Here is a 15,002-nt window from a genome sequence, read left to right on the forward strand (position 1 = left end):
CTTAATGAATGTTTTATGACTCCCTTGTCAACACTGTTTGTCTAACACACTAAGTTTTCCCTGTTTCTTTGCCTGCTCTTTCAACAAAGAGGATACTTCTGACAAGATGGATGGTAAGATCTTTTGTCTCATTTTCAAAAACTACTAATGAGACTTATATTTACATTACAATTTTAATGTTTGTACTTTGGAATCACCTGTTTGTATCTAACTTTCACTAAAACATTCCATATTCATTTCTCTGTTTGTAGTACAGTACAATATCATCTTTTAATCTAACTAGTTTTTCATATTCTGAAGAACCTAATCTTACTATTTTAGCACCTTATAGTCAACTGAACGATTCATCTTCATTTTCTAGACCCATTTGTAGACTCAGTAGTTGATAGAAGTTTTCAAAAATTGTTTTCTTTAATTGGTGATCTATTTTACTCTGCATTTTTAGTTTGCAGTTTTAGAGATGTACTGCTATTTACATATGCTCAGTGAGATTTCCTACGGTATATTCCTCCCTACATTCTGTAAACAACTTTCCTAAAATATTGTGAAATGTTTTGGGGAGAAAAGAAAATTTCATCTGTACAGTTCTTCAAGTAGGTCCCAAGCTGTAAATGGGCAGAGCTCTCCTTCAAGGGGAGTTGACAGAAGGGGAGGGTTGAACTTGAAGTGGCGTTCCTGGAAGGGGGTGGCTGAGCATGTGAGTGTGTGTGAGAGTGGGTGAGTATATGGATGGATGGGTGAGCAAGCAGATGGGTGGACAAGTGAGAGACTGAATGAGTAAAGCGTTGGACTGATGGATGAGCAAGCAGAAGGATGAGCGAATAAGCGGAAGGGAAAGCTAGACCATTTACAGTGTGGAAGAACTTTGAAAAGGGGTGAGACCGTAACGTGATGGCAACTATTATGCGATGAAATACGCTATATATAATGGATATTAGAGATAAATATGTTTTGAATTGAAAATGTTCAGTATTTTTATTAATTAAAGATGATTGTACACTTTGTGTTATGAATGCTATCTTTTCAAACTCATGAAAAAATGTTTTAAAACAGCAACGGTTGAATAAAGAAATAATTTTCACAGGATTAAGATTTTTTCTAGTGCAAGATACAGTAGAAATGTTATGCATTTTTTTTATAAATACAGTAATATTGTATATTTTAACATGGCAATACTGTCATTTTCAATCTGTGATCATAACTTTTCTCTCTTCTTAAGTCTGTTACTGTCAATGTTTTCCATCATGTTTATTATTCCAAATTCTATGAAACCTTTTCTGCAACAGAAGTGGAAATATATATTTTCCAATATTGGTCTCATTGTCATGATTTCAAAGAGCATTCCATCAACCATGATTAAACTAATTAACACTACCCTAGTTATATTTATGTGGAGAACATAATCACACTTGGGTTTTTTTCTCTATATGTAGGCATAGACATATACAGTGGAATTTCTGATGTATCTGTCTCCATAGCTTTAGTCAGATTTAGTATCTAAGCTATAACTTGCAAATAATGTACAACTCATTTCAAAAATAGCTGTGGATTTAGATGTGTGAATCTGTCTGATGGTGTTGGTATTATTTCTTACATTATTCCAGATTTGTTCCATAGCTTTAGCATAACATGATTTTATGAAATAATGGCTAGAAGATACACACAACACTGCATTTTTCATCTATTGGGAATAATGATAGCTTTGGATTCTAAAAGGTAATTTCACTGAAAAATGCAGTGGACTAAAATTCATTGTTGCACAATACACTTTCCTTTGCATATGCACTCAGAAGCCAAGCAATTCACTTGTCAATTATAATGCAGATAATTTGTTTGGAATATCATTGTTTTAATATTTTTCCATTTAGGAACAGCTTCTGAAGATGGTAAGAGAATACATCTTCTGCTAAAAAGCACATGCTTCCATCTTAATATTTCCATTCTCATAAGCAACAGCCTTGTACAGAGTACAGTAGTCCATTATGTGACTGCCAGGGTTAATGTATTATTTTGCTTTCTCAATAATATTTTGCTGCTATAATCTTTATTTGCAAAACCTTGTGTTATTGTTTCAGAGCAACCATTGGCAATAAAAACGTCTGGATTCTTTTATTTGAGATTTTTATTTTATTTTATTATAGTTTTGATTTTTACCTTGTCCTTGTTAAAGATGTTCAGTGACAATGTTAATATGCTTGACAGACATATTCATGCTTTTAGGAAACGGGTGCTACTATTTCTTGTGCCTTTAAAACTTTCTGTTGGTGTTAAGGTACTGCTGTATTATTAGAGTTGAGCATTTGTCCATTCGTGAATGGGTCAGGTCTTGTCAAATAGTGGTCAGATGTTTTTAAAGCAATTAATATCATGATGACAGAATACATGGTCAGTTAGCCTTTTTTACAAGAGCACCCAAAGTCAGTTTTGTACCAGTGCAATTTCCCTCCCCTCTACCCTATTAAACTTTATGCTCTGTCCGCACAGTTGCTCTAGAAACCTTTTGGTTTGAGGGAGAGGAAGCTGCTATGTGGAGGGCAGCTATTCCCTCCCATTGTCACTGAATCCCATTTTGCCAGGATATTTGCCAATACATTTATGTTTGCAAAATTTTCCATTTATTTTATCTTTTTAAACTCTGTCCTTCCTTCTAAAGAGTACGGGATTCTTCACATTTGGTGGGTGGTAGGAGTATAAATGCTCCTTGTGCAGCCCATGTGTCCCCCTGATACCAGCCTGATACTTCCCACTTGATAGTGGACTTTAACCATTTCCCAAGACAATATGGTAGGGTTATAGCAAATAAGCAGTGAAAAAACATTTGGGCTGCTAGCTTTACCAGTAACTGCAGCATGGATAGAGGGAACGATGCCATTCTTTCTGCTCTTGTTAACAAATGATAATATAATGAAATAGAAGTAAGCTTCTGTTCACATAGTGTCATTCTTGTACAGTTTTGGTCATGTCAGAGAACAGGCAGAACATTTGACTGTGTGAGATAATTTACCATTTTGGATTATTGAATTGACAGGTGTTACAACTCTTTATGCAGTACTAATGAGGAAACTTGTTAATTTGAAGCAACCAGAAAAATTGGTTCTGGTTGCCACTCTTGAGTCCCCTTCGGGGTGAGAAGAGTGGTGTATAAATATAGTAAATAAATAAATACAATAGAAGCAAGATCAATACTTAACTTCATGACAGAATGGTAGCACTCTGTATTCCAGCATTTTGCAGGTCAAAATATTTGTGCATTCACATGCCCTTTTCACCCCATTACAGTGGATGGCGGAAATTCTGTCATTGCATGGGTGTGATTGTATGGGCTTCATCCAGCCCAACCTCTTTGTGCATAATGGAATTTTATAGTGATGATACTGCTAATTAACTGAGTGAATAACTGCTTTAATACTGGCTCTCATTTTATAGACTCTCTGCGGACTTAATCTTCTACTTGGGTGACTAAAACTTTCTATAGGAAAAGTCTGAGCACTCTGTCTAATGTGCCTTTTCAATCTGCATTGGTATATTTGATTTGCATCCGTGTTTTGTTTTAATGCTCAACATTATCACTAGCAAGTCTTAATGTAAATGCTGGAGTAAATGTGTTTTGGGAAGTTTCAAGAAGTATGTTGCCTCATCAGCCTCACACTTCCTAATAGTCTTAATTCATGCTACTAAACTCTTCACTATAGTGGGTATTTTGTGAACACTTTGAAACAGGTTTGATCCTTCTTTTTGTAAGAGGAGAAATACATACCTTCAGCTTCAATATGAGAGAATAGGATTTTTCTGTTTTGCTTAACATTTCTTCCCTTTTCTCATCATATAGAAAGTATCTTTACCAAAGTTTGAAACTTATTTCCATGGGTATAATCATACTATAATAGACTTCAGTTCTTTAACTGTTGTTAACAGCTAAGCCAGTAAAAGAAGCAAAAACAAATACAAGATTTAAACCTGTAAGAGTGGGGGAAAGTCTGCTGTCTTAATCATGCATTAATATGTTATGCCAGAAACCAATTCACCGGGTGAGGTAATGAGCTGAAAGACTGACTACTCAAAATACACTCTAGGCAATGCTTTGTAAACTATTTGATGTAGCAAACAGCCATGTTTGTGCCCTTTGGCCACCATTGTTTCTTATTTTCTTGGAAAGTCTCCCAAGTACCAGCAGTTGATGTCTTGGAAACTCTGGCTAGTCCATGAAGCACTTTTGGAAAGTACTGCTTCAGGCATACATTCAAGTTACTGAGTAGTTGGAAATATGTTGCAATCACTATTTCTACAGTACTATCCATTCTCATAAAAACATGTAACAACTTTTCCTGCCTGATACTTTCAGTATGCTGGGCTAAATAAACATTTTAATTTCTAATTTGGAATCAGAAATAGTCGATTAGATGAGTGGCAGCCTGATCTACAGTGTACTTTACTTGCTGTGATTTTCTCCAAAGATTATTTCTCTGATCTCTGGATTTCTGTTTTTGCTTTATAGGACGTGTAAGAACCAAGCTTTCAACAGCCTCTATTGGTCTGGGAAACTCAAAGACAGATTCCAGAGGCCGTAGTCGAACAAAAGTTGTTTCTCAGTCTCAGCGTATGTAATGCTTTTTCTTTTACCTATGAATAGCATTAAACCATATGCACAAATACAAATAATTGACCAAAGGATATGGTCAAAATATAATTTTTAAAAACACTACATACTGAGTTGTTGTTCTGTGCCTTAGGTTCATCATCGCCAGACAAAAATGAAGGTATTTTTTTTCAGTGTTTCAGTGTTTCGGTTCAGTAGTCTGCATGCTTTTGGAGTATTTTATAGTTCGTGTGGTGTTAACTTTAAAAAGGTATAAACATAGCAAGGAAGTTGCTATTTAAAAAGCAGCGTTTTAAAATAACTGTAAATGGAGCAACACTTTTGTAATTTGCATTCCAATAAAAACTTATCTACCCTATATTTCCACTAGATAGACTTCAGTATAATATGTCAACATTAATGATGCAAATGAATTTTATGGATTTAAGATAGAGAACAAGTGGATTTTACTCCAATTCAAGCAGTAATTTCCTTTAGCAGGCACTTCAGATTTTGTGACATGTTGTCATTTGTCCTTGCAAGGTCATTCAAACATCCCCACAGCATTTGGCTGAATAAACATTTAATGTGGCTGTTTATTGTTTATTTTCAGCCTGATTGCCAAATATTATGCATCTAAAAATTGATGACACTTGCATTTATTTATCAGACAACAGCACCACAACATGGCTCTCAACTCAGTAAGATGACACATCACATTATATTGCATCTCTTTGCTCATTCCTAAAACCTTGGCAGTAATCATTGCAGTGAAAGCCATCTAGCTGTCACTATTGTGTTTCTCACATCTAAGGAAACCGTTACCATGTGGACTACTGAAAGAAGCTATTTGTAACTTTTGAGGGATATACATTTGTGGGGCATATTTCAATGGCCATTTCCCCCAACATGCACATTACATGGAGAGTTAGGCTAAGTCTATGGCTATGCCCTTCAAAAAGCCATTCTTAAACATAGGTATGAAAATAGGAATTACTTTCTTCAGCCCCACTTTAATAATTTTCTAATCTTCTTAATTGCGTAAGAAGAACCTTGAAAATGGTTAAAAATGTATCTTGGTGGAGGGCTGAAATTCTATTATTGTTTAAACTGGATTTTTAAAAATGTTTTGCAATTATTTGCTTGCTATAAACATCAGATTCCTAGCATGTACTGTTATAATAAGACTATAACCAGCATACCTTAACACTTCTTCATTTCAGCTAGAGAGATTTCTTGCACAGTTGATGACTTAGTTTCTTTTTTTACTATGACTTGCCTAGATGTTGAATGATTGGATTCTTTTTCTCTTACCTTGTGAAACCTACTTCTTTACAGTATAAATCATGTCTTCTACCAATCTGAGACAGTATAAAACCTTAATTGAAGATAATTTTATGTAGCATAGAAATTTTATCTAAAAGCTATAATAATTAGACAAAACAAAAATATAACAAAAATCCAGCTATGTTGCACTGAAATCAGAGAACATTATGATTAGGTGGTCACTTTTTGGTTTAGCATTGGAAGAGGTGTATCTTGAGAATTCTGGTTTATTTCAGTGGCAACCACTTTTTAATTTTGGCTCAAACCTGTTTTCCCTAAACATCTTGTCATGTTTTGGAAACTGGATAGTGATTTCGAAGCATTATAAAAGCTACATACAATGTTTGTATTTAAATTTGTATTAAAAACCTAAATATGCTGGTAATTTCATATGAATATAAAGTCTACTTGTACTTTAACTGCTTTTGGAAAGGATGTAATTTTAGGAAAGTGGTTAAGAAATAGCAAATAACTTCTACCTGCATAAAATACAGTTAGAAGTTATTTTAATACTGTACTACCTCAGCTTTGTATAAGCAATGTTTATATTAACAACATTTACGTAAGTATTGTACTCTTTGATCAATTGCCCGCAGTTCTGCAGTCAATTGAACAGTATACATTATGACCTTGAGATCTTCTGTAAGAACCATGTAGTTCCTAAATCACCAAGTGAAATGTGTGGTTCAGAATTATTGGCTGCATTGTGGACTTTATTTACGTAGTCTTCAAGGAAGCACAAGCACTTGCACAATATCTTTTATGCTAGCATAGTGCCCCTAGAGCATTTGTTTTTAATCGCTCATCAAATTACATGAAATTGTTTTTCAAGATTTCAGGCAGTTGTTTCAAAACATTTAAGTGAGAACCCCCCACCCCACCCAAACACGCATAAAATGTTCATCTGGAATAATGCATTCATGAGTTAGATACACTCATGTTTTTCATTGGAACTACTGATCGAAAATATGGCTTTGGTCACTAGGGACCTCTTCACACAGGATGTTTTCTGGTGGGAGCAACAGGTTTTTGGCAGTTTTGCCATAGAGTCTGACAACTCCCATCAACCTTGGAGAAGTACTTCCAGGGCGAAACTGGCAAAACTGCTACTGAAAAATTTCCAGCGATACACAACAGGATGAGGTGGGGGGGGGGGGGGAAGCTGGGATGGTGCAGGGTGACAGGACCCCACGCCCTCTGGGCGAACGCCACCAATATCACCATGATTCATGGCAATACTCAGCGAGTCTGGCGCTGCATGTGAAGAGGTCCTTAGAGTGCAAGTAGAAGTTTAAATAGTCAGTTATGAAAATTGTTAAGTATTCATCTTCATTGGCACAGAATCACTAGGTTTTAATAAAATCAAAGTGTACAGCCAGTGTGGTGCATTGATGTATTTGGAAACTGCTGTTTTCACTTTTTATTCTCTTAACCAATTTTTCAGTTTGCATTCACTGCAAGATAGGGATGAACTTTTATTTGTTCATGGCAGAGTTTTTAAAACTTTGAATTATAGTAGTAATAAGAATAAAGCTTTGAATTAGTAATAAACATTTCAGCAATAGTCAGATGGTGGACTTACGTATGGTTTTCTAAAGCTGTTTCTCATCAAGAGTACATGAAAATTAGTCCAGTATGAGACAGTATGATGATTTGTTCTTTCCTTGATGTTTCAAGCACGCAGTGAACAAAATATAAAGAAGGGCCAGGGTCACATAGATGTTACAAGGTGTGCTTTAGTCGGGCAAATATCATTAGTTGTGTCTTTAAACTTGCTTGCATGCCAAAAACAAATGTCCCTTTCCTCTGTTCCCAACTCTCACAGCTTCCCTTTTCTTTTACTGTTGAAACTTACTGTTACTTGCGCTTACATTTTCTTTCAATAGATCTTTCAAAAGATCTTGAGCAAATATGCCAGTTGTTCATTATTATACAGTTCTTTATTTGATAATTGAAGAACTGTGATTGTGTGCAGCTTACATTCGGTGTGCTTTATATATGAACATCTGAGCCTGTTGACCTGGTGAAGGCTACTAAAATGCACTGCTTTTAGCGCTTGACCCTCTTGTGTCACTTCCCTTCTCTCTTATGCAAACTGACTAAAGCTTTATTTCCATTTGCCATCCATTGTTAATCTACTCTGCTCCCTCCCTCTTCATGGATTTGAAAACCCTTACCCTATTCCTGCCTTTACACTTGTTCAGGATCACAGTCTGCTAATCCACAGTCTGGTGGTAAGGCTTTCTAGATTTTGTGTGTGCATTGTTGTTTGGCCATATATCATAACAGGAGCCTCCTATTCAGCAGAAATATGAGTATATGCTAGATTATCATATGACCAAATATAGTGAGAAGATACTGATATTTTTGGAAAGGGGAGAATATGAAAAATCTGAAAGCATTGGGCTGTGAATTGAGATGAACTGAGAGGAACCTCAGGAAGAAGCTAAGTACAGATTTGGGAATCCCTTAAATGTCTGAAACGGTTACAAGACCACACTGTAATAATAATTGCTTTTAATTCTGAAGACTGCTTCAGATATTGTAATTCTATTTTTAAAGCATGGATTGTGATGTGCAACAGTCACACATGTTTTGTGCTTGCATATGGAATTAAAGAGCCAATGAGTTAGATAAAATTAAGAGTCACACAACTGAGCTGGAAAAAGTCGACTTCCCTGCTCTTTCTTCTAGCTGTCTTAATGTGCAACACGGAAGATGGGGGGGGGGGGGGAGCTCCTCCAAAGAGTTGAACTGGGGAGTGGGAGATAATCCGCCTCAGACACTTAGGTCCTCTGAGGGGTGGCTACTCCAGCCAGGCAGAATTCAACTGGCAACCATCATCCAGAGGATCTTTTCATTGGCCGCCCCAAGACTATGGAATGACCTGCTGGAAGAGCTCCAACACCTAAATCAGTTGTCAGAATTCAGGACACAATTAAAGCCATATCTTTTCCGACAGGCCTATTCAGTCCATTTTAAACTCTGAATTTTAACCTGGATTCTATTATTATTACTGCAAACTGGCCAGAAATGCCCTATTTACTCGAGTCTAAGAGCTACCGCAAACTAGCGTCTTGGGAGAGCAAACTCTGCCAGCACGACCGATGATGTCGAAGACTCCGCCTCTTTCTCCGCCTCTTTCTCTGCCTCTTTCTCCACGGCCACGTGGTTTTCCCTTTGCTAGGGCAGCGATGCGAGCGTACTCCCGCTGTTGACAGAATTCAACCACTTGGCCGCGGAGAAAGAGGCGGAGTCTTCGACGTCATCGGTCGTGCTGGCACAGTTTGCTCTCCCAAGATGCTAGTTTGCGGCGGCTCTAATGTGTCAGGGATCTCTGCTACCTTAACAGAGTCCTGGAAGCTTCCCTTGCAGACAGTAGTAAGAATCCAAGCTTCCCTGTGTAGTTGTGACAGGAAAAATCTCTACTGGAACACAGGACACCACACAAGTTGTTCGTTCCAAACACAGGAAGACTTTATATATTCAGTTGTGGTACGCAAAGGTTATTTACAGCAAGTCACAGCTCTCCACAAACTCTACAAACTCCAACTAATCCTCCTAACTCCAAACACACTCCCACTCGCTTTCTCTTCCTCATCTAAGGTGATTCCCTTTTTTATTCCCTCTTCAGATCATCAGTCACCACCTGCTGTCTGCATGGTGAATCAGCACTCTACAGATAGTTGCTAGGCCTCAGCTAGGCCTCAATTCACCATTCAGGATTACCAGAGTATTAAACAAACTCTGACATAATGCTCACCTTTTTTAGGAAAATTACATTGCCAAAATTGAGGGGCCCTCACGCTTGATGGAGGGGCGCGACTTCTCAAATGGCATAATTCATGCACCCTGCCTCCCTGACATGCTATGAGAGCGCTGTTGGACACATTACATTCGAGGACATATCTATTTTTTGTCATTTGCACTATCAAAAGTTAGGTATGAATTACATTCGATAGTGCATTATACTCGAGTAAATGTGATACCTTCTGTAGGATGAAACAGTCTGTCAGTGGGGTGACCCACTGTCATATCAGACATAATAGTGGTTACCTGGGATTTTCATAATTTAAAAAGTTAATAGATATGACCAGGATATTATTTGCACCATAAATTTGACATGGAATATATATATTTCCTAATACCCAAGGTTCAATTTATTTTATAAAAAATAAAACACAAGAATATGAAGTTAAGAATATGAATTTTGCTTTGAAAGTTAATCTGAATTGAGCAGGGCTCCTTTTACAAAGATAACCTAAAATACATCGAAAGTGTGACACCTTATTAGTGAACTGGCCACTTGCTTTTTGGATGAGAAAATCAATTTTGAACTATTGAATTTCAATGCAATTCTATTCTGAGTAATACTGCATCCATGGAACATATTTCTGAATAACTGAGTGTCAGATTGCGGTCTTCAAGTATTATAGAGATCAAAATTCATTTTTAAGTTGCTAAATTATACTAGTGATACACACTTGTTGGTTTTAAATTGCATCTCTTTTTTGCTGAATAGATTCCTGTCTTGACAAGCACATTCTGCTGCAGCATTTCCCAAACGTCTGATAGCCGAAGTACATCTTAATTTTTGAATTTAAAATTGTAGGCACACTTGTATTCAAAATTATTTCGTTTCAAAGTATGAAAACTGAACTGACACTCTGGCCTCAAAAGATCCTAGCTCCCGACTCTCTCTGTGTGCCATTGTTCTGAGCATGGCCTCAGCATTTCCCCTATGAATAGAAAGCAAAGAGCCTGGGATAGTGACTGGTGCATATGGGCAGCGAAAATCATCTTCAGAAAACAAGTAATTCTGGTATGTCAAAAGTGTCTGGTTTGTGCCCAGCACACTGCAGAAACAAAATATCTGTTCCCTGCAGATACTAATTACAAGTAGATGCATTGGTCTGTCATGCACATGAATTGACAAAGTGTTCCGTTTGGGAATTGCTCTCCTATTACATATTATATCTAAAGGCAAACAATGCCCACTTAGCATTTGCATGGAGCATTGTCTTGCCCCATCATCCTCCATCTTGTTCCTTTTTTCCTTATTTTTTATTCTTTTGAAATGGTTTAAATGTGTAGATATTTGCATTCCTTCCATGTGAATTGCAGGGAACAGGGGTTGGGGGAGGCTTTGTAATGTTAGTCTATATTGTATTGCCTCCAAATATTAGCCAGATTTTGCATGAGAAGTTCTATCTAGTGTGGTATGCATAAAAATATCATTGTTTATTATAATATTTATGGACAACTCTGTTATGTCATAAATTAGCTCACATGAAGACACATTTATTAAAATACGTTTGGACATTCCAGGTAGTTTCAATTTTTATTAGTGAAATAAGATTTTGTGTAATGTTGAGATAAAGGAACTGAATGAAATCTTTAGTAATCAAGATACTGGAAATCTGCAGTAGGCTCTCCATGTCCATGGATTCTGCATCAACTGATTCCACTAGTCACTACTTGAAAGTATTCAGGGAAAGCAAATCTTGAATTTGTTGCACACAGAGTATTTTTTTATTTTATATAAAGAACACCATTTTACTCCACCATTATATATGTGACTTGAGCATCCACAGTTTTGGGTATCCACAGAAGTTCCTAGAATAACACCAGTGATACCCAAGGCTCACAGTAGAAATGAAGGCATTGGAAATGGAAAAGTGAGTTAGCCCTCCTTTCTCTTAGCAGATGCACAAAAAGCTTTAGTCCCAATTTCCAAACCATATTACTAAAGAAAATGCGTATGCGTTTATGTGTAATTTTAAAAAGCTAGCTCTAGCAAAATCACGTCCCGCGTGCATATGCGTTATTACCATATAACATCTTCATAGATATCATCAAGGTGTCCACCAGTTTCCCAAGTTCCAGACTGGTTCTTAAAGTAGCCCAGTAATAGGGGACTATTTTGGGAAGTGGAGATACCTGAGAACCCACTAGCCACATCTAGCCTAGGAAATGTCACCAATGTTATGAAAAATAGTTGATTTATTTCCTGAGCTGTTTCTGGAATATCCAGAGTTCTAAAATAGTTTTAGTTTCAAAAATTCAGTAATAGATCCCTAACAGTTTCACATTAGTGCCTGTTATTACTTTCGAAATTATAAAATATGTCGTTAATAATGATGCTGGTTAAGTAACCCTTTGTGTGACCTTGGGCAAGTTCCCCCTCTGCAGCCTAAGAAGGCAAAGGCAACCCCCTGCAGAACAAATCTTGCCACAAAACCCACATGATAGCATCACTACAAGTCAGAAATAACTTGAAGGGACACAACAATGACAAATGTGGTAAAGGAATCAAAATATATTAAAAGAGTATTTTAAGGCATGAATTGATGATTCTGCAAATGTATCATAACATAGTATGCCTTTTCCAGATTATTTACCAGATTATTTTGCAGATTATCTTCAGATGTTTCCAAAGAGCTTCTCAGATCATTTGTCTAATTGATTTTCAGTTTTTAATTTTTATTAAATTGTGCAATTTATGTATAGCATTCTGGTTGTTTCCTTTTAGCTGGCAGCCGTTCCGGTTCTCCTGGAAGAGTCTTGACCACAACTACCCTCTCCACTTTGAACACTGGGGTTCAGAGAGTGCTAGTCAGCCCTGCAACTGCACAGAAGCGGAGCAAGATTCCTCGTAGCCAAGGATGCAGCAGAGAAGCCAGTCCTTCCAGATTGTCAGTTGGTAAGGCTTCTGTTACTCCATACATTTAAAAAGTTATCATATGATGGATGTCTAAATTTTCTGAACATAGGCCTAAAACGTTATACAGACAGTTCCCCAGTTACAGACAACACAGGTTCTGCAAGTTTGTTCTGAAGATCAATTTGTGCGCAAGCCGGAACAGGTATTTTTTTAAAGTGTAACTCCAGCCTTTTTTTTAATATAGTTTTGGGACAGCATAGAGAAGGGTTAACACTCCTGTAATGTTTGTTTTGCTGTCTGTGACCTTGTTCAGAAGATTGCACTTCACTTTCTATCCCTGTGATAATGGATTTTTTTTAAATGGCTTGTAATGGAAACAAGGATTGGTGGTAAAAATTCTTTGGAGTCACCTTTTTCCAATGATAACTCTTCTAGGAGTGAATTTCCCTTCCTAGGGATACATTTTCCTCACACTTCCAGTTGTCTCACCCCCATTTGTAACTAGGAGTCGAATGAAAGTTGGATATCTGTAACTCAGGGACTGCCTGTAATTATGCCAGATCCTGAAATTTATGGTATACTGGATAAAGAACTGGGCTGTTTTATTTCATGAAAAGCTGGATGTGTAAAGGTACACTTTAGGAGAAAAATGAAAATACCTAATTTTGTTTGCTAATATATTTTCAAGCATCTTTGTGTAAGCAGCGCAATGCCTCCTCTTTTCACTGGAATTAGATGTTTTTTGATATTATAAATATTATGATAGACACTCCAATAAAGGTTTTGTTGTTCAGTTCTCATGGTTGGACACTTTTGAATGAACTTTCTTCTTGTGAAAGGTTAAACAAAATGAGATTGCATTAAAATGTCAACTCTTTCTGTGTCTTCTCCCTTTCTCTGCTGCTGTTGGTCTGTTCCCTGAATCATACTAGCGCGAGGCAGTCGTATTCCTCGACCTAGTGTGAGTCAGGGATGCAGTCGGGAAGCCAGCCGTGAAAGTAGCAGGGATACAAGCCCTGTCCGTTCTTTTGCACCCCTTGGTAAGTACACAAGAGAGCTTATTCTGCATGGCTGTCTGCCCTTCATTATGTGCTAATATAAGCTAAATAAAGGTATGCCATTTAACAAGCAAATATTCCTTGACTGTAAACAAATGCAACCAGTTTTCTTCAGCTGATGACTTGATTCATTTGAGGAGCCTAAGAATGACCTATGTAATTCTAGACTTATGGCACAATCCAGAGACAAATGTGCATCAGTTCCAAGCTTATTTTATGAGCAAACATATACTTCAGTGAACTTCTGCCAAATGAGAAATTGTTTATGGTGCTTACATGCTATGTTTTCCAGTCACTTTACCAATAGATTTGCATCCAGTTCCAAACTGGTTTTGAAAATAGGTACTAAAAGAACAATACAAGCTTTCTTAAAAGTCAGCCCCTGGTAGAGAAATGCCATAGCCCTATGGAGGTAATTTAAAGCCTGGTGAATAAAGAAATGAGGAGCGGATGCTAGCCATGATCTTTCTATCAAAATTCCTATCACACACACCCAATATCTAAAAGGGTGACTTTTGAAGGGAAGAACCTGCTCTGTTTTCTAAGAGCTTATCATCTAATTTAAATCTTGCACAATCCCAAATTCCAGACACTTTTCTGTTTTTCACACTGAAGAAGACAGAAAGGACACACATGCAAAAAAGCAGAGCTTGCACTGTTCTACTTCTCATGTTTTATTCAACTGACTTTTGAACACCTTTATAGAGCTTGTAATTCAGTAATAGGAATTCGCCTCTGGATTGTTCCTTGGAGCAAGTGATTCTAAAGTTGGCATTATACTTAGTATTTTTCTTTTGTTCCCATGTTATCTACACAGTTGGCCCTGTGTATCCTGCAGATTCTGTATCCATGGATTCAACCACCTATAGCTTGAAAATACCTCCCCCCAAATCCAAAAGCAAACTTTTATTTTGCTAATTTATATAAAGGACATCATTTTAATATGCCATTGTATATAATGGGACTTGAGCATCTATGGATTTTAGTATCCACATGGGGTCCTGGAACCAAACCCTAGCAGATACTAAGGGCCCACTGTATTCATCAGCTGTTTTTCTCCATGTCAAATTATATGCATTATTATTTAGTAGGAAGATCATTATTCAATTAATTACATAATATAGCAGTGGCAATGCAGTTTCAAAAGACAGAAGGTTTTGGTACTCTTTGAGATTCATAGTCAATTAATTGTATAAATAATGCGAGTAATATATAGTATTTTTCTACTATTAACTGCAATATGGTTTGGAAATTATCACTTAAAATTCACGATAAGAAGTATACAATTCTGAACAAGTTTACAACTTCATTTCAATTCCTGTAAGGGAGAAACATCACATATATTGTGGAAAATTATGTTATCTTTACATAGTCCTTT

General features: G+C 36.8%; 1 protein-coding gene across 43 annotated transcripts in view; it reads left to right on the forward strand.

Moving 5' to 3' along the window:
• Positions 1–15,002, forward strand: part of CLASP2 (cytoplasmic linker associated protein 2) — a 153,907-nt gene that overhangs the window by 96,541 nt on the left and 42,364 nt on the right. For 14 of the 43 annotated variants that reach the window (XM_060781695.2, XM_060781700.2, XM_060781698.2 and 11 more), the window contains 5 exons: positions 90–113; positions 1,869–1,886; positions 4,496–4,597; positions 12,435–12,605; positions 13,499–13,606. In XM_060781695.2, the coding sequence (XP_060637678.2) occupies positions 90–113; positions 1,869–1,886; positions 4,496–4,597; positions 12,435–12,605; positions 13,499–13,606 (423 nt within the window). Of the gene's footprint in view, positions 1–89; positions 114–1,868; positions 1,887–4,495; positions 4,598–4,730; positions 4,758–12,434; positions 12,606–13,498; positions 13,607–15,002 lie in introns of all 43 variants that reach the window. The other 29 variants (XM_060781692.2, XM_060781697.2, XM_060781694.2 and 26 more) reach the window with 8 other exon arrangements.

This window comes from Anolis sagrei, chromosome 6 (assembly GCF_037176765.1).
Source record: "Anolis sagrei isolate rAnoSag1 chromosome 6, rAnoSag1.mat, whole genome shotgun sequence".
Taxonomy (NCBI): Eukaryota; Metazoa; Chordata; class Lepidosauria; order Squamata; family Dactyloidae; genus Anolis; species Anolis sagrei.